Genomic DNA, 23857 nt, shown 5'->3' with positions numbered 1-23857 from the left:
TCTACTTGGGGTCGGCCACCCTCATCCTTAACTTCCACTTGACACAATCTCCACATCCACGCTCACATCAGCTGTCCTCATGTCGCATTCAATAACATCCCTCAATCTCTTTTTTGGTATTCCTCTACCTCTTCTTTCTTCAACATTCATTTCTATAACTATTTTTACAGCTTCCGATTCTTCTCTCCTCATAACATGACTAAATCATCTAAGTCTATTTTCTCTCATCTTATCCACGCTACACTTATACTCCATCTTATATGCTCATTCTTTATTCTATCTTTTTTAGTTACTCCACTCATCCAACTAAGCATTTTCATCTCGACTACACTCATTCTCTGCTCTACTTTCTTATCAACCGCCCAACACTCTGAACCATACATCATAGCTGGTCTCACTACATTGTTGTAGAATTTACCTTTTAGCCTCATTGGAATTCTTTTATCGCATAAGANCACAATTTCATACTAAATTTAAAAACTATAATTAGTATTTATTCATATATTATATTTTAAAATCAAAGAACTGCTAATCAGGATATAATTAAAGAAATAAGAGTTCATGTTGCTTTTAAAATATTTCACCAATTTCTCTAAAGGAAACACTATCTACAGATTTGCATCGAAGCGTTTCTTATGATAGTGATTTTAATCACTGTCAGATATCATTTATACTTGTCCCATCTATGCCTCGACCCCACTGTGCTACCGTTTTTTTTAAAATTTTTTTTACTTAAAATTGCCATAACTTTTTTAAAAATAACCAAGTCAATATAATTTTTTTTTATATAGATGCATGATTACCTTTCATTTGATATATTTTTTTTTTATATCTGACCCTTTACCTGCCCACAGGGGGGATTCAAAATGACAACTTTTTCACAAAAAATTAATTTTTTCAACTTGACTTTTGAAAGTGTTCCGGAAAGTCTGACACTTTTATATATATCTTGAATTAAAACTAATGTAATATACTTTAGTATGGAAAAAAAATTTCGGACTTTATTTTATCTTCATGTTGAAAATGACTACCGAATGCTATTTTTGTGTGAAAATTTTTGATTTTGTATTTTACATTTTTAAATTTATTATGCTATAACTTTTTGAAAAATGTATGGATCAATACAATTTTTTCATGAGAAGTAGTATTTATATACATCTTTTATTCGACATATTGTTTTTTTAAATCGGACTATTTCTCTATATACAAGGGGGGTTTAAATCTAAAAAATGCATGTAGAAAGTAGAACTTTTTCAACTTAACTTTTGAAAGCGTTCCGGAAAATCTGACACTTTTATATATATCTTAAATTAAAGCTAATGTAATATACTTTATTATGGTAAAAAAAATTTCGGACTTTATTTTATCTTCACGTTGAAAATGGCTACCGAATGCTATTTTTGTGTGAAAATTTTCGATTTTGTATTTTACATTTTTAAATTTATAATGTTATGACATATTGAAAAGTGTTTGGATTAACCCATCAACGCCTGGCGTCCCCATATGGTGACATTCGTATTGCTATTTTTATCGGGCGTTCTTAGAATACCCGAATGGAACTACTTATCGGCTATCACGCACACCGATAATACATTGTTTTTACTTTGTTTTGACATAATTTGTGTCAAAATAATTTTTTTTTATTTTTGTGTTGTATATTAATCTGTTTTTAGTAAAAAAAATAGAAAGTTTGAAAAAAAATAATTCTCGGCGTTGATGGGTTAACATAGTTTTTTTATGAGAAATAATATTTTTTAATAATCCCTTTTTCATTCGACATACTTTATTTTAATCAGGATATTAATAAGAAACTAGCAGATCATGTAGCTTTTGGAATAATCCACTAATTTTTTAAAATTAAACACTATGTAAAGATTTGCATCGAAGCGTTTTTTTTTATAGTGATTTTAATCACTGTCAGATATCATTATACTTGATCCAACTATGCCACGTCACCACTGTGACGCGACCCCCCTGTACTGGGGTTTTTTTAACTTGGTGTTCTTAAATATATAGAAATATTTTATATTAATCATATCTTAAGTAATTTTATCTTAAATAATATTAACAAAACATTTTTTTCAAGATTGAAAAGATATTAACTTTGCTGTGATGTATTTACTTATTTACTTTTTTTGTGTGTTTGTCGCTTTTTTTTCTCAGCTCTCACTAGCTGATTATTTTCAACACCAAAAGATTACAAATTTTATCCAGTTGAAGACATTACACTAAAATATTGGAAAAAATGACTTTGTTTCCCATAAATGGTAAACTCTCCAATAAAATTTTAATATTAAAAATGTCATCCTTTTTGGAAATAATGAATAAATCAGTACATTTTTTTTATGATTTATGATTACACCATTGATATTAATAAAAATGTATAATGTACCTATTGGGGAAAATAAATACATATATAATGTATTAAAATTGCTTCCTAAAATTTTGGACCATAGAGATTTATATTTCTATTATATANATTTTTTTCTATTTAATAATATTTATTTCAAACTTGCAAGTTGAGTTAAAAGTTATGGTAATAAATTCATTTTTTTTTTATTAAAACTTTCACTTTAAAGAACAAAAAGAAGTAGGTTCAAAATGATTACTTTTAACATATTAAAAATCAATAATAATTTGAAAATAATTAATTATAAAAATTATATAATATATAATTAAAATAATTACTAATCTGGATATAATTAAGGAAATAGGAGTTGATGTTGGGTTGGGTTGGTTACATTTTTAACTTTATAATGCTATAACTCATTGAAAAGTGTACGAATCAACACAATTTTTTTATGAGAAATAATATTTTTTAATAATCCCTTTTTCATTCGACATACTTTATCTTAATCAGGGTATTAATAAGAAACTAGCAGATAATGTAGCTTTTGTAATTATCCACCAATTTCTTAGAATTAAACACTATCTACTGATTTGCATCGAAGCGTTTCTTATGATAGTGATTTTAATCACTGTCAGATTAAATCTATACTGGACCCAACTATGCAACATCCCCACTATGCCGCGACCCCACTGTGCTGGGTTTTTTATAATTTCTCCGTAATATTCAATAAACAATTAAAAAGCATGATATTTATAGGGTGATTCAGAGGGGCAAAGCTCCCAAAAATTCTTAGGAGAAAATCTTAATATTAAAGAGCAAAACTTACATAATATTCAACATATGATCGATCAAATATAATTTTTTTATATAATATTTATAATTATAATTTGTACGATATTTTATGTTCTTCATTATTATTTATGGTAATAAAATAAAAATTGAGGATGCCAAAAACATTTAGCCATCTCTCACCAATATATTAAATACAGTCATGCATCTAAATGATATGCCAATTTATGACATAAATGATTTGCTATACTGTATCATAAAACTGGCAATTAGTATATAATTAAATAAATAAGAATTGATGTTACCTTTAGAATAATACAACAATTTCTTCTAAAAATTAAACAATGTTTACAGATTTACATCGAAGCGTTTTTTACGATAGCGATTTTAATTACTACCAGTTATCATATACAGTACGATCTTGATAGTCCGGCATTTCAGTAATACGGCGCTCCATTATTTTCGTTAAAAATTTTTAAAAATTCGTTCTACAGCGCAAGTTTTTGGAAGTTTGAAAGTAAACAATCACGAAAATACTTGTACATGCTTGCACTCTACTGCGTACTCCTTTTGTTGTGTAATGTTTTTTTTCCCTTCATTTATCCAGTCGAATCTTAATGAAGTCTTTCTACACATTTTGTTTCCTTTTTTCAATTAAAAATGTCCAAACGAAAACATATTACGCTAAACTTATGCAAAAAAAAGAAATTATCGAAAAATTAAAAAAAGGCGATTCAAAGGCAAGCAGCCTTGTTAGAAAATATGGCGACGGAAGATCGACAATTTATAACATCAAAGTCAACCAAAAAAAATTCTTCATTTCGTCAAAACAGTGGAAGGAGAATTAAAAAATAAGAAAACCCTAAAAAAAGTTGAGTTTCCTGAAATGGAAAATGCATTTGTTTTCATGGTTTTTTACAAAAGCGTGCCCTTTTTGCAAAAGTGAAATTTGTTTATGAAAAAATAACAAAAAAAATTATTTTCGAGCCAGTGACGACTGGCTCGACAATTTCAAACATCGATATGGGATTCGATTTTTGTCCATAACAGGAGAAAAGCTTTCTAGTGATGTTTTGGCGATGGACCTTTTCCAAACAAAATTGGAATTAAAAATTTAAGATATGAGACTTTTACCTCAGCAAGTTTATAATAATATGGTAAGTGGCTTTTTCTAGAGGATGCTGCCGGAAAGGACGTTTGTACATAGAACTGAAGAAAATGCACCCGGAAGAAAAATGTCTAAAGACCTAATAACATTTATGCCTTATGCCAATGCTAACGGCACACACAAGCCTAAATTATTGGTGATAGGAAAAGTTAAGCGTCCTAGAGCATTTAAAAACCTGACTCATTTATTAGTCACCTACAAAAACCAAGCAAAAGGATGGGTTACCCGAGATGTTTTCATGATTGGTTCTAGCTGTTAAAAAATTTTCTCAAGAACACAACATGTCAGCGGAAGCTCTGTACTCCTGGTCCCCCAAAAGAACAAGATCTACGTTCCGAAAATAAACTGATTCAGATCCTATTCATACCTCATAACACAACACCGCTTTTACAGCCCATGGAACAAAATGTCATTCGACAAATAAAAATCAACTACAAAAAAACTCTATTGAGCGACGTCATAAAGCAGTCCGACGGAATCATTGAATTTTTAAAAAAAACCACCATTTAAAACGTTGTTTATAATCTAGCCCACAGCTGGAATAAAGTCAAGAGCGAGACTATCCAGTGTTCATGAAAAAATGTTTACCCAACCCCCTGCCTTTATTTCGGACGAGGTGTACAATGTTGACCCCGAGAACTCAACTCAACCGTTAACTTCGTACATTTTTAGATGAGTTATCAAAAAAATGCGGAGGTGACTTAACTCTTGCCGACGACGACGTACAAAATGATTATACGAGGCAGACGAGGGAATTCTATCACTCACTTATGATAAAATAATTAGGAATATTTTGACGGATGGGAACGATGACGGTGACCAGGAAGTGACGACCAAGCAAACTGTCACCAACAATGAGGCATTAAGTGCACAAAATGGGCTAAAGAAAACAATGTCCCTAGCTGCGACATAATGACTTAAAAAAGAATTGAAGAAATGGCTTTAAATAAAGTATATAACAAGGCGAAGAAACAAAAAAAAATTAATGATTACTATTCATACAAATATGTACATATTGTTAATTATATAAAATTAATATGAATACATACAAATAACTTTTTTTTACTAACTATCCTGATAATCAGGAATTTTTGATAATCCGGCACTTGTCCGGTCCCATATGTGTCGGATCAAGATCGTACTGTAATTTGTCCTAACTATGCAGCGTCCTCACTTTGCTGTTTTTATTTATTTCAATTTTTGTAAATGGACATATCTCATTACCCTAATTCAAAATGTTAAGAATTAAGCCTTTTAATTAAAAACAAATGTATAATACATAACAATTATGAACATTTACAAGCAAACAGTCAAGGGGGCAATTTTACTATTTTGTCCCCTCTTACGAAATCCCATGAGTCATACACAACAATTTACGACTCCATCTCGATATTAAAAGAACTGAGAAGTAAAAAAATTATTTTTACTAATTGAATATTTCTTATAGCAACTACATATATTGAAAAATTTCTAATTATAATCAGCAATAAAATGACAAAATCATCGAAAAACGATTCCACTTAGACATAAGGAAGTAACATTTTTTGAGAGACTAAATTTTAAACATTGAGGCCAAGCCTTCTATCATTTTGTTATATACACTTTGTAAAAAATGTGTAAATAATTGTTTTTGAGTTATATACAAATATGGTTTGAAATTATATGTAAAATCTTTTTGTGTATTTCATAAATGACCAATGAAACATTAAAAAATGTTAAGTAATAAATTAAGTCTTGATAAAGAAGAAGTAACTGCAAATTTAAGGTATCAATTTGTTTAGTTATAATAACATACAAAGAATGTTATCCGCAAAAGCATAATAACAATCTTATTAAGAGTAAATCATTGAGAACAATTTTATGTTTCTACAATAAATATGGTATAGGTACTAAAAATAAATTTTCATTATTTTTATTGTTAACTATAATACACTACGTTTAAAAGTGTTCACATGAAACAAAAAACTTAAGTGTTATATTTTTGTTCTTAGGTTAAGTCTAGCGTTTTGCTATTGTAACACACACAAATGTTACAATTTCAATAAAACTTTATAAATAACAATTAATTATTAAAACCGACTTAAAGTTTATTTCCTTATTGGTCAATTATTTCCACACCTCTATTATTATTATTATTATTTCGCTAAACTAAATGTTATAATGAAAAATTATTTTTTCATCTTAGTCGATTTATGTATTTTAACAATACAATTATGATTAAATGAAATGAAGATGTTTTATCAATTTGTTTTTGTTAATAATAAGAATGATAAAATTAACCAATACAAATTTATTTAATTTTTATTCGAAAACAATATGAACGACGCAGTTATCACAATAACTGAATCAATCATAGTTTTTGAACAGCATACTTGTTCTTTTTTTCTAAATATTTGATGTCATAATCTAGATGTAAACAAACCATGATTTAATTAAGAAAATATGTTATTTTAGGATAGAATTGTTCACTAAATGCTTACATAAATGTATTAGGAATATACTAGAAACAAAAACCTTAACTCAATTATCAGCTTTTCAAAAATAACCCGACTAAATAAAATTAACTCTAAAAACAGTAAAAAATAATATTGGAATTATTAAAAATAAATGAACAGAATCGAAATTAAGCCATTAAAATCATTAAATTCAAATTGATATATATATTTAAACTTATGAAACTTTTTTTTCCATAGAATTTAAATTAATGAGCTCATACACGAGAATAAATGAAAAAATTATAAGATTATGAATAATATATATATATATGAATAAAATAACTACAATAAAATTGTAAGATTACAGACAAAACCTCTTAAGTTAATTTCAAAAAAGTTGTAATTCAAATAAAAAAATTTTTATTATAAGACATCTTCTACAAGTAATAACTACACAGTTATAAAGTATTCTATTAATAATATTATATGAAATAAATTAAAACAAAGCGTTTTTATCTTCTGAACGCAAATTTTATTACTTAATATTTTTTATGGAGGTCCAATTTTTATTCTACTAACAAACATATTGTAAACCATTTTTACTAAATTTTACATATTTAAAAAAAGTATCAAGGAAAAAGATAAATGATTTTCAAAGATTAAAAACTATATATCGGAAACGCAACATTTGAGCTGTCGATATTAGGAGATTATTAACCCCCTAAATAACATTACTATTTTCTATTAACCATTATACAAGAGTAAAATGAATTTTTTTTTTTAGTTCAATCAATAAATTTTTTTTACATTTAATTAAATTTTTGGATAGTTGTCATATTTATGAATTCTTAGTGTTATTATCTAAAGAATAAATCAATATTGTAACGAAATAAATATTAAGTTTTATTTAAGTATACAATATTTCCAATTTATAATGCGCAGATAGTATTTATCATTAAAATTTTTTTTATACATCAATAAAATAATAAATATTATTTACTATACATATTACTGTAAATGATTACTACCTAAATTTTTAAATATAATCTATTTAGTTTATTAACAATATATTTTTCCAATAATAAACTTATTATTTATAAATAATTCTATAATCTAAGTTAATATCTCTTACCGTTTACTACGGAATTGAAAGTGATCAATGATCAGCTACTATTGTTGTCTCACGTTTATTCATCACGATTCATTTATTATTGATAATAATTTGAAGTATTCATGATTAAATGATCATTTAGTCATGTATCGCCGTTTGAATTGCTTGCGCAAAACGCAGCGTTTTTACTCTTCCAATGTTTCGGAAATTGTATTTAGACCCGAATCTTTTGCCTGTAGGCATATCGGTCCAAACGATGCAGAACAAGATGATATGTTAAAAGAACTCGGATATCAGGTAAATAATTACCCAGCCGACAAATATATTATAATAAATTCATTTAATTTTACTTTAAAGTACATAAAAATTGGTTAAAAGTAAAACAGCAAAAACACGTATAATTTCTTAATATCACTATAAATATTTTTTTATTAGACAAACTTTAAGAATTTTTAAATAAAAAGGTTTGTTTAAATTATTCAATTGTTAAATAATGTTTCTACACTACAAGTAATCAATTTTTGTTAGGTATCTATAACTCTAAATTTCACTTGGGCGATAAGATTTTATGGATATTAAATTATCGTTATCAAAAACGATAAATAGAAAATGATTTTTAACTTAAAGTTTATAGATTTTGTCTACTAGTTTATATAAAAAGACTATATTTAGATAGTTAAACTAATGAAAAATATACATATACATTTCTTGTTTTAAAATATTTGTAATATAGATTAATTTGTAAAGGTATATCAAATATTATTCTATAAAATATCTAAACTGTAGGACATTTGAAGACACTAGAACAATAACCAGATACATCTACTCAAAAAAATGTTCAGGAGATACAGACACTGAAATTGTATAAAATTGTAACATTAAAACTAGGCAACAAAAATAAATTAATTTTTGTTATAACTGGGGCAAATTATTGGATAAGTATTATTTTATAATTTCACAAAAAACAGTTTCTAATGAGTAAACTCATTTAAAAGTGAATTATCAAAAAAATATATTTTAAAAATCGTCTTTTAGTTATTTAATTTTGTGAATATAAAATAAATTTAGACGAAGAAACATCCCCTTGGTGTGGACTGTAGACCGAATAAAATAAAGTTTAGTGGTAGTAATGGTATTTTTACTCACCCTGAAAAGTACTTTAATATAAGAATATATATAATTTCTAAAAATAATTTGTAATAAACTTATTCTCAACTGATAGTTGGTTGGCTAACCCTTTTCTAACCCAATCCTTATTTGGGCTTATGGCGTGAAATAAAAATTATATTAAGTAATTTTTCTAACGAATAATATAATCAATGTCATTTTTAATTATATCTCTATCAGATGCCCCGAAACTCGTATAGGTCTTAATCTGGCCCTAGATACAAATTACTTTTAAATTAAGTTTATTATTATAATAAAAAGCTTTTCAACCCTATTCTCTTAAATCATAAAAAAAAATGTATTAAACTACATCAAAGTCCTAATTTTAATTTTTATTTGTTGAGAATAACAAAATAAGTTTTTCCTTGGTAAATGAAAAAAAATTGTTTCCACACATCCTTCTTAACTGTCTTTGTGTTTTCAACACTTAAATACCAATTTTAAATTATATCACTGACACCAATATAATGCGGAATAGCAAAATTATTTAATTATTGAAAGATCAGCTTATTACAGTTACTACCCAGTTTCAGTTATTGCACATTATCTTTGATTTACTAAATCAATAAAATATAGTTTGATTTTGAGAAGCCATATTCTTAGAGTTAGTTTTGAGATTTTGTTAATGTTGTTTGCTTCTTATCAAAATTATTCTTCTTTGTTCATGCGTTAGAAAGTTTTATAAGAAAATGTTTTTCCTCGACCATCATACTTAGAACATTTAATTATCATTTTTAAAAAAAAGTTTAACCATCTTAACTATTCTTTAAATTTAAGCTTATTTATTTTCTATAGATAAAAAAAACTTAATTAATAAAACTTAATTTATATGAAATCAAATAGTAAACTACAATTATGTACATTTTTCAGACTATAGAAGATCTCAGTAAGGCCGTGATCCCAGATAGTGTTTATCTCGAAAAATCGCCTCCTTTGAAATCATCAGTTATTGGTATGGTTATTAAATACTTGATAACATAAGGTCATGGTATTAAATAGTTTTTAAATATTTGGATAACAACTAAATATTAATAAAAAGATAAGATTAACATTAAATTAGTATACCTTTTTTTTGCAAAATAGTCACGTGAAAATGTTACCTACGCAACTACAGATGTATATCACTAAATACGTAGACATTGTGTTTCGATAGCTTATCAGCTGTACTGATGTCATAAAAAATATTCAAAATTTATAAATAGTACATTTATATAGATTATTTAGATATTTCTTAAAATATTATACTGCTCGAATCTGAATAATGACGTTTTTTTCAACTAGGGGGAAAATTGATGTAAAATTAATTTATAATCTCTTTCTTCATTGATCACGTGATTAACAAAAAAAATTTGAAATATATTTCCTCCTTTTTAATATGTTACATTTCATAATTATTTAAATAATTTACAAATAGAAGAACATTATTTACATTGTCACACCTTTTGAGAAAATTTATTGAAATTTAAAATTAAAAGTAATAGAGATTAAAAAGAAACAATATTGTCAATTTAAAAATTAGGACGTGACATAGTTGGGACAAGTATAGATGATATCTGACAGTGATTAAAATCACTATCATAAGAAACGCTTCAGTGCAAATCTGTAGACAGTGTTGAATTTTAAGAAATTGGTGGATTATATATAGAGCAAAATCAATTCCTATTTCCTTTATTATTATTGATTAGTAGTTTTTTTATTTAGAAGTATAATATATGATTAAATATCTATTAAAACAACTAATATATAGTACATAACATAAGCTTTAATTTGATATATGTTTAAAGAACGCAATATTTCCAGAACATTTTCAAAGTTAAGTTGAAAAAGTTGATAATTGTAAAATAGTTGCTATTTTAAATCCCCCCCTGTGAGCAGGTTATGTGTTAGATTTTCAAAAAAATTATATTAAATGAAAAAAGGGGAACTATTTAAGGTTTCAATATAAAAAAAAATAATTTTGACTTGTCTATTATTCAATAAGTTATGGCAGTTTTAAATACAAAAATAACATCTCGATAGTAGGTGATTTTTTACACAAATATTACATTTTTTGTTCAATTTCGACGGCCATTTCCACATAGAAGATAAGTCGTCAGAAAAGTTTTTTTTCATTTTATAGTACATAAAATAAGCTTTAATTTGATATATGTTTAAAGGACGTAGTATTTCCGGAACACTTTCAAAAGTTAAGTTGTAAAAGTTCTATTTTTTATACAATATTTCAAGTTTTGAACGCTCCCTATATATGGGGAAATTGTCCAATTTTAATAAAAAGTATGTCAAATGAAAGAAGTATATATAATGTGTTTAGGAAAAAAAATTGTATTCATATATACATTTTTCGTAAAGTTATAGCAATTTAAAATTGAAAATATAAAATATAAAATTCAAAATTTTCACACAAAAATAGCAGGTTTTAACTACGGCAGCTATTTGCGTGTAGAAGATAAATCATCGGGACAAATTTTTTTTTCAATGTATAGTACGCAACATATGCTTTAATTTAACATATATTTAAAAGACACATTATTTCGCGAACATTTTTAATTGTTAAGTGGAAAAAGTTGGTTTTTGTAAAAAAGTTGCTATTTTGAATCCCCCCTCGTGAATAGGTAAAAAGTCAGATTGTCAAAAAAATTATATCAAATAAAAGTAAAATATCTAAGGTTTCTATTAAAAAAAAAAAATTATTTTCATTTGTTAAATTTTGAAATGTTATGGTTGCTTAAAGAAAAAAATATTGAAAATTACTGATTTTTAAAATTGCAATTTTTTTGGAGATATCTCCATTTACGGGGAACGGAGGAAATTTTTTCAATTTTTAAGGGCAATGTTTTCAACTAGATACGATTTGTGATCTTTTAGCGTATCGTTGAAAGAAATCGGTCCAGTGGGAGCTGAGAAATAGTGGCATCAGACACAAAAAAAAACCAATCATAGTAAAATTTAAATTAATATTGAGTAAAAATTTTGACAATTTTTCATTCTATTTATGGTTTGTCTTAGATTATTTTTCTTTTTTACTGACAATTTGTTAGTCAATTAATCTTATGTAAATTTATGTTATATCTAGATGAACAAACTTTAGCAGAATTAATTAAAACGATAGCCAATAAAAATCAAACATGGAAAAGCTATATAGGGATGGGGTATTACAACTGTCACATACCTCATGTGATCAAAAGAAATATGCTAGAAAATCCAGGATGGTAATTTTGAACTGTATACAATGTAAAATTAATTTTCAATTTTGTAGTTATTTATGAAATATGTATTTGCACTAGGTTAACTCCTTACACTCCATACCAAGAAGAAATTGGTCAAGGGCGGCTGGAAGGTTTGTTAAATTTCCAAACTATGATTACAGATCTCACTTCTATGGATGTTGCTAATGCATCTCTTTTGGACGAAGCAACAGCTGCTGCGGAAGCTTTAGCAATAACATATCGACACAATAAACGTAAACAATGGTTTGTAGCAAACAACGTTCACCCACAAACGATAGCTGTAATTCGAACAAGAGCTTATGCACTTGGTATTGAAGTTAATATTGATGACCCGAACCGTATTAAAAATTTCAAACAATATAGTGGTATTTTATTGCAATATCCTGACACTTATGGATTTTTATTAGATTATGAGGAAGTTGTGCAAAATGCACACAAAGACGGGGTACGTATGTATAAACATTCGTGCGTTTAATTTTCATGCGATTTTATTTTAACATTTTCTTTAGGCTCTAGTAATTTGCGCTACAGATCTTCTTTCACTTACTTTAATTAAACCTCCAGGCGAATTTGGCGTTGATATTGCGGTTGGATCTAGTCAAAGGTTTGGGACGCCTTTAAGCTATGGTGGACCACATGCTGCATTTATTTCTTGCAATAAAAATTTGATGAGGCTTATACCTGGTAGAATGGTTGGCGTTACAAGGTAAATAACTTGACTGATTCATTTTAACAAGAAGTCCAACATACACCTCAATTCGATCTAATAAAACAGTTGCAGACTTAAAATATCTAATAATTATGTATTAAAGAAGCCAATAATAATTCTGTTAATTTTTTTAGACATGTAGTAATTAAGGCAACAAAATATAAATTAACTAAGTAATTAATTACAATAATATTTTTATATACTAACATAAAATATACATCACATGATTATAATACCAAATAGAAAGAAACAATAAATTAATAGTGAATAAATTATATATGGGATCAATGGGTTTATTTTTAAAAAGGAATTTTATTAATTTTTTTTTTTTTTAAGTAATGTTGAAAAATGGTCAATAATAATTTTTTATGAAGTAATAAAAGATAAATTGACGAGCGAAACAAGAAGACCTTGATATAGAGCAGTATAAGACTTTTATATCCCGATCCTTTTATGTCCCTCTCACTAGAAAATTGTTTATAAACTGATTTCATAGAATTTTAATTATAAAGACTTTTGCATATTTTTATATGTATACAAAAATACATTTTTTTCAAACATATAAAGCAAATGATGGTTACGTCAGATCGATTTTAATCATAGATATAACACAGGATAATCTGCTAACTATAAATTACATAATATTTTTATACAAATAATTTTTTATTTCCAGATGTTATTAGTATTACACACTTGAATTAACTGAAAAAATATAGCTGTTTTCTTACCTCTTAAAATTGTAATATCTTTAATTTTTTAAATGTAAACATCCATGTTTAACTTACTTATACAAAGAAAATGATAGGTCGATAGCAACTTTTGAACCAGTATTTTAAAAGTTATTATTATTATTATTATACAAAGATAAGAGAAATAATGTCGTTCATAAATGCCTAAAAATAAATAAAATAGTTCCTCACTTCACCTCTAGTATTTTTATTTAAGTATAATATCTTCCAAAATACTGCTTCAAAAGTTGTTATCGATCGACCATTTTTTTAAATAGATCATTTCTTATTTGTAAGCAAAACGAACATAAATGTTTCCATCTAAAGAGGTAATGAGAGGGATTGGACTACTTTATTTTGGTGTTAATTTAAGTAAGTAGGATACTAATAATTTCTAAAAAGAAAAAATTATATTTTATTCTATACTTTTGATAATATTGAGCGAGACATAATTAAAGGATCGTGCTGTATAGTAATAACCCAAAAACGCAAAGAATAATGCCTTTATTTTTTGTAAAATAAGAAAAATATAAATATATTTTCTGAATAAAATTTTTTTAGAGATGCAGATGGAAATCAAGCTTATAGATTGACCCTTCAGACTCGTGAACAACATATACGTCGTGAAAGAGCTACTAGTAATATTTGTACAGCACAAGCGTTACTAGCAAATTTATCTGCTATGTACGCTGTGTACCATGGACCTAATGGTTTAAAAAATATTGCTGAACGAGTACATGGAAGTACTTTATTACTGAAGACTGCATTAAGTGAAATAGGTTGTAAAATAAGTAATAATAATATTTTTGATACAATTCAAGTCAGAAGCAAGTTATCTCAAAAAGATATTTTAAACAAATGTAACGAAAAAATGATTAATCTAAGATGGTTTGGTGACCAGTCTGTAAGTACAACGACACATAAATGAATTATTATGAAATGCAATATTAGTATTATTTTGCTGTACAGATAGGAATATCTCTTGATGAAACTACAACTACTGAAAATATCGAAGAGTTGCTTTGGGTTTTTGGATATAAAACTAGTATTAATCAAGTAAAATATTTTTTTTCATAAATTTTTTATAGTAACTTTAACTTAATTTTATTTTTCAAAGATAATATCACACGATGAACCGCAAAAATGTATTATAAGCAATTCACCATTTAGTAGAACTTCACAGTATTTACAACATCCAGTATTCAATAGTCATCAGTCAGAGACAAAAATTGTTAGATATATGAAACAATTAGAAAATAAGGATATTTCATTAGTCCACTCTATGATTCCTTTGGTTAGTGTTTTTTTTCGTCTATTTTATTACGTACCGTATGATTGTACCTAGGGGTCGGTCTGGCCTAATGGGTAGAATCGTATGTTTCGGGGTCCTAGGTTCGATCCACAAGATACCAACGAGATTTTTCTTGTGATTTTCTCATTGATGATGTCTAGTCTCTGGTGCAACCTGACCATAATATATCCGTTTCGTCATTTATTGACCTAGGCAACCATCTTTGACTCTTTAACATGTGAAAGAGAGTCACCACCTTCTGTAATATGTTAAGTTTGGGAAGTAGAAGGATGTAAAGCTGATCATTTTTTTTTTTTTTTTGACTATATGATCGTACCTATAATTAATAGACAATAATATGTAAAAATAAAACTATATTTTATATACGATGTAGATAAAATAACTAAATACATAGGTATGCCTAGTAGATTTTCCATTGAATTTTTATTGTTTTGTATTTTAAATATACTGTTCAACAAATAATTGATATTTATAAATTTACATTTATATAGTATTAACAATCTTTTGAATTTGGGGAAATATTTATATTAATTTATATTGATATTAAAGATGAAAAAAGTTTATCATTCATTATTCCAAATCGTTAATTGTTATAGGGATCCTGCACAATGAAACTTAATGCAACAGTTCAATTACTACCACTGTCAGAGCCCGGATTCGTTAATATTCATCCTTTTGTTCCACCAGAACAAGCATTAGGGTATCAACAAATTCTCCAAGAATTAGAATATTATCTTTGTCAGCTCACTGGTTTTGATAAAGTGTCATTTCAACCGAATAGGTATTATTTATTTAACTCCCAAACTTAATGAAACTGTCGATATATTTTATTTTATTTTCTCATATTTAATCGTGATGTGTTGTGTTAGCGGTGCTCAAGGGGAATTTGCTGGTCTTTGTGCAATTATGAAGTATCATCAACAACGAAATGATAATGAAAGGAAAGTATGTTTAATTCCAACATCAGCACATGGGACAAATCCAGCATCTGCCCAAATGGCAGGAATGGACATTATGACAGTCGGAACTTCAAAAGATGGTTGTATCGACTTGAAAGATTTAAAAACTAAAGTATATAAAATATTTTATCAATTACATAATAGGGACTCGTCGTGGGGAGATATATATAAAAAAACTTTTATCAATTAATTATTATTGTCTAGAGGGTATGATCTAATCATACCCCTCGCCCCGTATTTACATCAATGAAACTATATTTTATATCTAGTAGTTATCTCTATTTCTGGGTTGAAATTTTTTAAAGACTTTTTTTTTTTTTGCTCAACCGACACAATAGTAGATAGGCTAAAGACAAATTAAACTAAGCCAACGGTGGGGCCCCAATGACCGCGAGGCCCAGGGCAGGTGCCCTGCTTGCCCCGACGCTTCCTCCGACACTAGACTAGTGGCGTAAATAGATGAATATAAATGATATGGTCTATAAATTAGGGGGGCTTTCTTACTTTCTAAGATACTGATTTTTATTTTACATTTCAACCAGAATGAAATTTTTGGATTCTAAATGGATTGATTTTCTGATTTGTATTAAATTTGTGTGCTTAATCCACTGTTTTTACCATCAAATTGTATTGTACATTACATTAACAAAGTTTTACATACAAGGTGATTTTTAGGCGTAGTACCACCATTTTTTAGTAAATAATGATATTTTCATAAAAATGTATAGATTAAAATGTAATTTATTTTTATAAACCAATGTGAACTTTATTGTAAAAAAAAAATATTATTCCTAAGGGAAGATTCTTAGAGATAAGTTTCAAAAGTTAACCGGAAATTAATATAGTATGTTTACTGATAGATGGAATGAATAGATCTAAATAAGTTGTAGACAGGTTACTAGTTTTTAACATATACAATAAACTCGATATTTACAACGGTTTATCAAATTAAATTAAACTTAAATCTATATTTAATTTAATGATTTTTAATCATTTAGTATTTTATAAAGCCTAAAAATCACCCTGTATATAAAGAGTCTTTATTTTTTTTTTTTTAATTGTAATCCAAATAGATTGAAAAGTGTAAGAATATTTTATCTTGTATAATGATTACATACCCATCCACAAACGGTGTATTTGAAGAATCTGTCAAAGAAATATGTGAACTTGTTCATCAAAATGGAGGACAAGTATTATAATTAAAATTTTAGTACCAGAATATATATTTTGACAAGCATATTTGATAATTATATAGGTTTATATGGATGGAGCAAATATGAATGCACAAGTCGGACTTTGTCGACCTGGAGATATTGGAGCAGATGTATGTCATTTGAATTTACATAAAACATTTTGTATACCACATGGTGGTGGTGGTCCTGGAATGGGACCAATAGCAGTGTAATGATAAAAATAATTTATAATACAATTGTCTTAATATTGAAAAATATATCCCAACACTCTAATTTATATTTTAGTAAATCACATTTAGCATCGTACTTACCATCACATCCTGTCATTGCCACTGGAAGTACGGCGAGTTTGAGTACTGTAAGTGCTGCTCCTTTCGGTTCTGCTGCTATAATACCAATTTCATGGGCATATATTAAAGTAAATAGAATTTATATTTCATTAAATATATAAATAATAACTTTTTTTTCAGCTCATGGGATCAAAAGGGCTTAGAAAAGCTACTCAAGTAGCTATACTTAACGCCAACTATATGAGTAAGAAATTAAGCGGTCATTATAAAACTCTTTTTGTGGGTTCTAAGAATGGACTTGTTGCTCACGAGTTTATACTTGATACTCGTGATTTTAAAAACACCGCCAATATAGATGCAACAGACATTGCTAAACGTCTTATGGATTACGGTAAATATTGTCATTAATTACGATAAGGATCTGTTCAAAATAATTCATTGGGTTGAGAATTAACTAATACTTAATGAAATAAACAAAAAGGCCTATACTCTATGCCAAAATATGATGACTATTTTTTTTTTTTTTTTTTTTTTTTTTTTTTTTNTTTTTTTTTTTTTTTTTTTTTTTTTTTTTTGAAATTTATAAGTTTAAAACTTTTATAGGAAATTAAGTTTTTAACACGAAAATAGTTACTATTAAAGTTTATTTTAAATAGACTTTATCAATTAACATTTATTGTTTTACTAGACAATCTATGATAAAAAGTAATAATTACATCAACAAATCTTTCTATTGTGGCTATCTTTGGCATTGTTCTTTCGCACAAAATTAAGCCAAGATTAACTAAAAGTAGCGAATTTTTTATTCAACTATAAGATTTTTTTTAATTCAATTTTAATAGGATTTCACGCTCCTACCATGTCTTGGCCTGTTACTGGAACATTGATGATTGAACCAACTGAATCAGAGGGTAAAGCAGAAATGGACAAATTCTGTGATGCTCTTATTAGTTAGTAAATTTCAAAGGAATTATTTAAAAAATTTTAGTTATTACATATTAATGATTAATATAAAATTTCTAAGCTCATAATATTTTTAACCCTACCAACAGGTATAAGGAATGAAATAAAACAAATAGAAGATAATTTGGCCGATAAACAAATTAATGTTTTAAAAATGTCACCTCATACATTAAAACAAATTTGTACCGATAATTGGAATAGACCATACCCAAGAGAATTAGCAGCGTATCCTATGGTAATAGTTTGAATTACTTTTTTAATTAATTTTGGGAGATCTTATCATAAAAATGAAATATTAAAATTATTAATACCTTGTTAAAAGAAATGAAGATAACTTAATTTGTATAACATAAATTTTATGTTTACTTTAAATCTGATTTTTTTTTGTGTGTATTAATAGGGTTATGATCAAAAAGTGTGGCCAAGTGTTGGGCGTATTGACAGCAAATATGGAGATCAAAACGTAGTTTGCAGTTGCCCTCCTCTTCTTTAAACTCGTCGTTTCTACAATAAAATTAATACAAATTAAATAATATTATTTATTTATTTTGAATTTTCTAAAACAAGTCTTTTGTAAATAACAGTTATAATTTTTTATTGCTTACCAGAATGTATATTTCAAAATATATAAAAATATTTCATTCATTAAAAATAAAAAAAATGTATTTGATGGATTAATGTACAATTAAATATGTATATGTATAAGTATTTTTGATACATATTAAAAATTAAATGTAACATACAAGTTTCTTTTAACTTTTTATAAGTTACTTACAATTGTTACTACTACAAAAAAAAAACTGGTCAAACTTTTGTTAGTGCTTCAACTAGATTATTTTAGGTGGGAGGGGATACTGAGTGTACGTACCCCGGGGGCACTGAAGTATGAAGCAATATAATTTATAGAATTGAAGACCTTCTTTGTTTTTTTTTTTTTTACTTCAATAAAGTAGCTCTCTAAACTAAGAAACTCAAGTATAAAAAAATAATACTCAGATAATTTTTACTGTTTAAAGTACAATAAAAATACTTATTTAAATTATATAGAGTATACACATTTTATATTGAATTATTTTTTATTCTTAGTCAATTATTTACGAATATAAATGAGACACACTCAAGAGGTTCACTGAAAAATTCCGGTTACCGATGTTTTTGTTTAGAAACTTATCTGTAGCTGTGTTGAGAAATTTCCTTTTTTCTCGTCCCGTTCCTCGTTCATTTTCTAAAATAGGAACTCGTTTCACATCCTCGTTCTTATATATTAAAAGCATATTTAAAAACTGTTTTATAATTAAAATTAATATTATAACCATAATTTACAATTAGATTATAGGGTATATTTTAATCATTCTGTGCTTTCAAGATATTACGTTTGTTTATCGTCTTATAATTTATCTAATAATCTTCTTCTTTTTTTTCCTCGCCTTAATCCTAACTACTTGAGGTCACGCTTATCTTAAACTTCCTCTTGGCGCAATCTCCCACATCAGCCGTCCTCATATGGCATTCAATTACATCTCTCCATCTCTTTTTTGGTCTTCCTCTACCTGTTCTTTTTTTCAACATTCATTTTTAATACTGTTCTTACAGGTTCTTATTCCTCTCTCCTCATAAAATGAACAAACCATCCAAGTCTAATTTCTCTCATCATATCCACGATTGATGCCACACCTATACGCTCTGTTATATGTTCGTTCCTTATCCTATCTTCTCTAGTCACTCCACTCATCCTTCTAAGCACTCTCATCTCTGCTACTCTCATTCGCTGCTCTACTTTCTTATCAACCGTCTAACCCTCTGAACCATACATTATAGCTGGTCTCATTAAAGTCTTATAGAATTTACCTTTCAGCCTCTTTGGAATACTTTTAACGCATAACACACCAGACGTCTTTCCACTTCAACTACCCGTACTTGATTCTGTGTCTTACACCCTCGTCAATAACACTTTTCTTTTGCATAACTGATCCTATATACTTAGAACTTTCCACCTCTCCTATAACGTCCTCGTCTATTGTCACTGATCTTCTCATTTCACCTATTTCATATTCTCTATATCAAACTCTTACTCTATATACTCCGTCTAATTCCTACTTATTCTTACACCCTTTTCTTCGAGAGCTGATCTCCACACCTCTAGGCTTTGATTAATTTCTTCCCTATTTTCTCCTATTAACACTATATCGTCAGCGAACAACATGCATCACGGCACCTCTCCTTAAATTTCTCTAGTAATTTCATCCATTATTATATAAATAAAGTAAAGGCTTAAACCAGAACTTGGAGCACTACTACTCTTACCCTAAAACGTTCTGTTACTCCTCCTACACTTATTACCCTGGTATAAATGCCATTATATATATCCTCCATTATATTAATGTACCTTTTCGGGGCTCTTTTTCTCATTAATGCTCACTTTAAAACCCCTCTCAGTACTCTATCATACGTTTTCTTCAAATTTATAAATACATACATTTGTCTAATTATACAAACATTGTTTACAATTTATCATTTGTGGAGTAATAACTTGAAATTTTTAACCAATTTTAAAATTGAGTTATCAATACTTTATTGTGGTAAAAAGTAAGGGGTATATTTAATCGAAAGTATGTTATTAGTTTTATATCACGATAAAATGTTGATAACAAACAAGTATAATATAGGTATATAATTATGCCCGTCAGATTTTAATATAAAAAATATTGTTAATAATCGACGTAAACCAACAAAAATGAAGATTTTAAACGCTTTAAAACTCTGACTTATAGACCTATTTTATAAAAACTAAATTTTAGTATATTGAATAAATTTAAATATTATAATAGAATAAGATTAGTTTCGGAGCTATAATTCGTGAAGTTCTCAGCAAATTATAAATGTGGGATCCCAAACTTAATTAACCTATAAACCGAAAAACCTTTTTTTTAATAATAATTATTTTGTGAGGGGCGGTGTGGCCGAGTCGGTAAGTGTATGACGCGCACTGTCTCGGGTTCGAAGATCGGTCACGGGCGGCTTCATTTGCCGAATGAGAGATCAGTTCGGTAATTGGAGTTGCCATTCCTCTCTCAGGCGACCGACTAACCTCCCGATGCGGAGTATAAATGGTTAAGAAACCTCCTCCTTTGAGGGAGACCGCTATGGCTCTTAATGGGCTGATTAAGCGATAAAAAAAAAAATTGTGCAGAGATCTATACACCCAAAAAAAAGCCCTTATCCTATTCGTTCAGATTTATATCTGGTTCTGACAAGAATAAAAATTGCTGACTATACCATGTGATACCTCATATGATTTTTATTATGCAATATATTGTATATCGTAAATTATAAATAAATAATTAGTATGTGGTAATTTATACTTTCAAAATATTATTTAAGCATTCTTTTCAATAATGAATGTTTTTTGAAATATCACTGAAATTAATAATAACATGTTATTACTTTTCATCCCTGTGAACTGACTTCAGAAATTGTAAGACTTACTTAAAATATATTTTCTGGTTGTGTATTATATATATATTTGAAATATTTATATTTATATATAAGTTAAGTCCTGAAACATTTTATTTAAATTACGAAATATGTATGAAATTTTTAATTTATTTAAAATACAATTAAATATATATTTTCTGGTTGTGTAATAAATATAAAATATGTAACTAGAATCAAATGACTTAAATATTGATTAACATTAAGTGAAAAAAAAAACGGTAGCACAGTGGGGTCGAGGCACAGTATAGACGTGGCATAGATGAGATAAGTATAGATGATATCTGACAGTGATTAAAATCACTATCATAAGAAACGCTTCGATGCAAATCTGTAGATAGTGTTTCATTTAGAGAAATTGGTGAAATATTTTAAAAGCAACATGAACTCTTATTTCTTTAATTATATCCTGATTAGTAGTTCTTTGATTTTAAAATATAATATATGAATAAATACTAATTATAGTTTTTAAATTTAGTATGAAATTGTGAGGCCAGCTATGATGTATGGTTAATAGTGTTGGGCGGTTGATAAGAAAGTAGAGCAGAGAATAAGTGTAGCAGAGATGAGAATGCTTAGTTGGATGAGTGGAGTGACTAGAGAAGATAGGATAAGGAACGAGCATATAAGAGGAAGTATAGGTGTTGCGTCAATCGTGGATAAGATGACAGAAAATAGACTTAGATTGTTTAGTCATGGTATGAGGAAAGAAGAATCGAAAGCTGTAAGAACAGTTATAGAAATGAATGTTGAAGGAAGAAGAGATAGAGGAAGACCAAAAAAGAGATGGAGGGATGCTATTGAATGCGATTTGAGGACAGCTGATGTGNAAAAAAAAGCTCAATTTCAATCAATGAAGACTATTAGTATGTCATTATACATATTTTAATTCAACTATTAATAAAACAAAATTTGGTTGGGAATTTTTTAAGAAATTTTTCCTTTGTTGACTGGCCTAGATGTCAATTTTAAATTTGTAATTGAGCTAAAAGTTATGGTAATATATTCAATTTTTTTTGCTATAAACTTTCATAAATCTTTATCAAAAATTGTTCATAAATTTTAAAGAACCAAAAAAATAGGTTAAAAATGAAAATTTGGATTGATCATTTTTAACATATTAAAAATCAAATCAGTAATAAATTGAAAACAATTCTTTTTTTCTTTTAATTATTTTTATATGTAATTAGTAATAATATAAAAAAAATAAAGAACTGATAGATAAAGTCTAATTGCAGATTTGAAAACAACGCGAAACTTTGATTTAAAAAAGTATATTTTTGTTTCTGATGAAAGTTCCTTGAAGTACAGTGCATTCATTTATAGTAACAAACAGTTTTTATTGAAAATTATTGTATTAAGCCCTTTAAATTTTTATACACGTAAAAATAAAGCAAAATACAACTTCTTTATTATTTTTATAATTTCTCCGTTTAAATTACAATATTAAATTATTGAATATCAATTTCATACTAAATTTAATAATTATAATTAGTATTTATTCATATATTATATTTTAAAATCAAAGAACTACTAATCAGGATATAATTAAAGAAATAAGAGTTGATGTTGCTTTTAGAATAATCCACCAATTGCCTAATTAAAACAAAGAAAAAAAAATTGGTTGAGAATTTTTTCTGCTATTCTCCAAAATTAATCCTTCATTGACTAGAATGGATCATTAAATAGACAATTTTATGAGAATTAAAACTATGCTATTTTTAAGACTAATATGCAGTCAGGAAATTTTATAATTACTATTTACAGTATATTTATCAGAAAAACTCATTGTTTTTTTGTATTTTTATCGTAATAGAACACCTAAATAGAAATCATAGTAATCATTTCTAAGTAATTTTTAGTATTTAAAAAGATTCTACAATTGAAATATCCAGAACTGAATTAATTTTAATGATTTACTTTAGCTAAAAAAAAAGAAAGTTATAATTTTGAATCCCACTTGT

General features: G+C 27.2%; 1 protein-coding gene across 2 annotated transcripts; it reads left to right on the top strand.

Annotated features, from left to right (window-relative positions):
- The first annotated feature begins 7902 nt into the window (after nt 1-7902).
- On the top strand, nt 7903-19157 carry LOC126903232 (glycine dehydrogenase (decarboxylating), mitochondrial). Of its 2 annotated transcripts, XM_050681309.1 has the most exons (17): nt 7903-8150; nt 9891-9972; nt 12094-12229; nt 12305-12692; nt 12757-12953; nt 14246-14588; nt 14654-14740; nt 14802-14978; nt 15593-15777; nt 15866-16067; nt 17029-17145; nt 17211-17356; nt 17434-17566; nt 17619-17829; nt 18281-18388; nt 18491-18636; nt 18802-19157. In XM_050681309.1, exons 1-17 carry the CDS (start codon nt 7998-8000, stop codon nt 18892-18894), a joined length of 2904 nt encoding a protein of 967 aa, XP_050537266.1. In that variant the 5' UTR covers nt 7903-7997; the 3' UTR covers nt 18895-19157. The 2 variants fall into 2 exon arrangements, with proteins under 2 accessions (XP_050537266.1, XP_050537267.1); XM_050681310.1 differs by lacking the exons at nt 7903-8150; nt 9891-9972 and having other exon boundaries at nt 12128-12242.
- The last annotated feature ends 4700 nt before the right edge of the window (nt 19158-23857 follow it).

This window comes from Daktulosphaira vitifoliae, unplaced genomic scaffold, assembly GCF_025091365.1.
Source record: "Daktulosphaira vitifoliae isolate Bord-2020 unplaced genomic scaffold, ASM2509136v1 Scaffold_3, whole genome shotgun sequence".
In the NCBI taxonomy this organism is placed as follows: domain Eukaryota; kingdom Metazoa; phylum Arthropoda; class Insecta; order Hemiptera; family Phylloxeridae; genus Daktulosphaira; species Daktulosphaira vitifoliae.
Note: the sequence above shows the minus strand (reverse complement) of the source record. Positions and strands in the feature narration are given on the sequence as shown.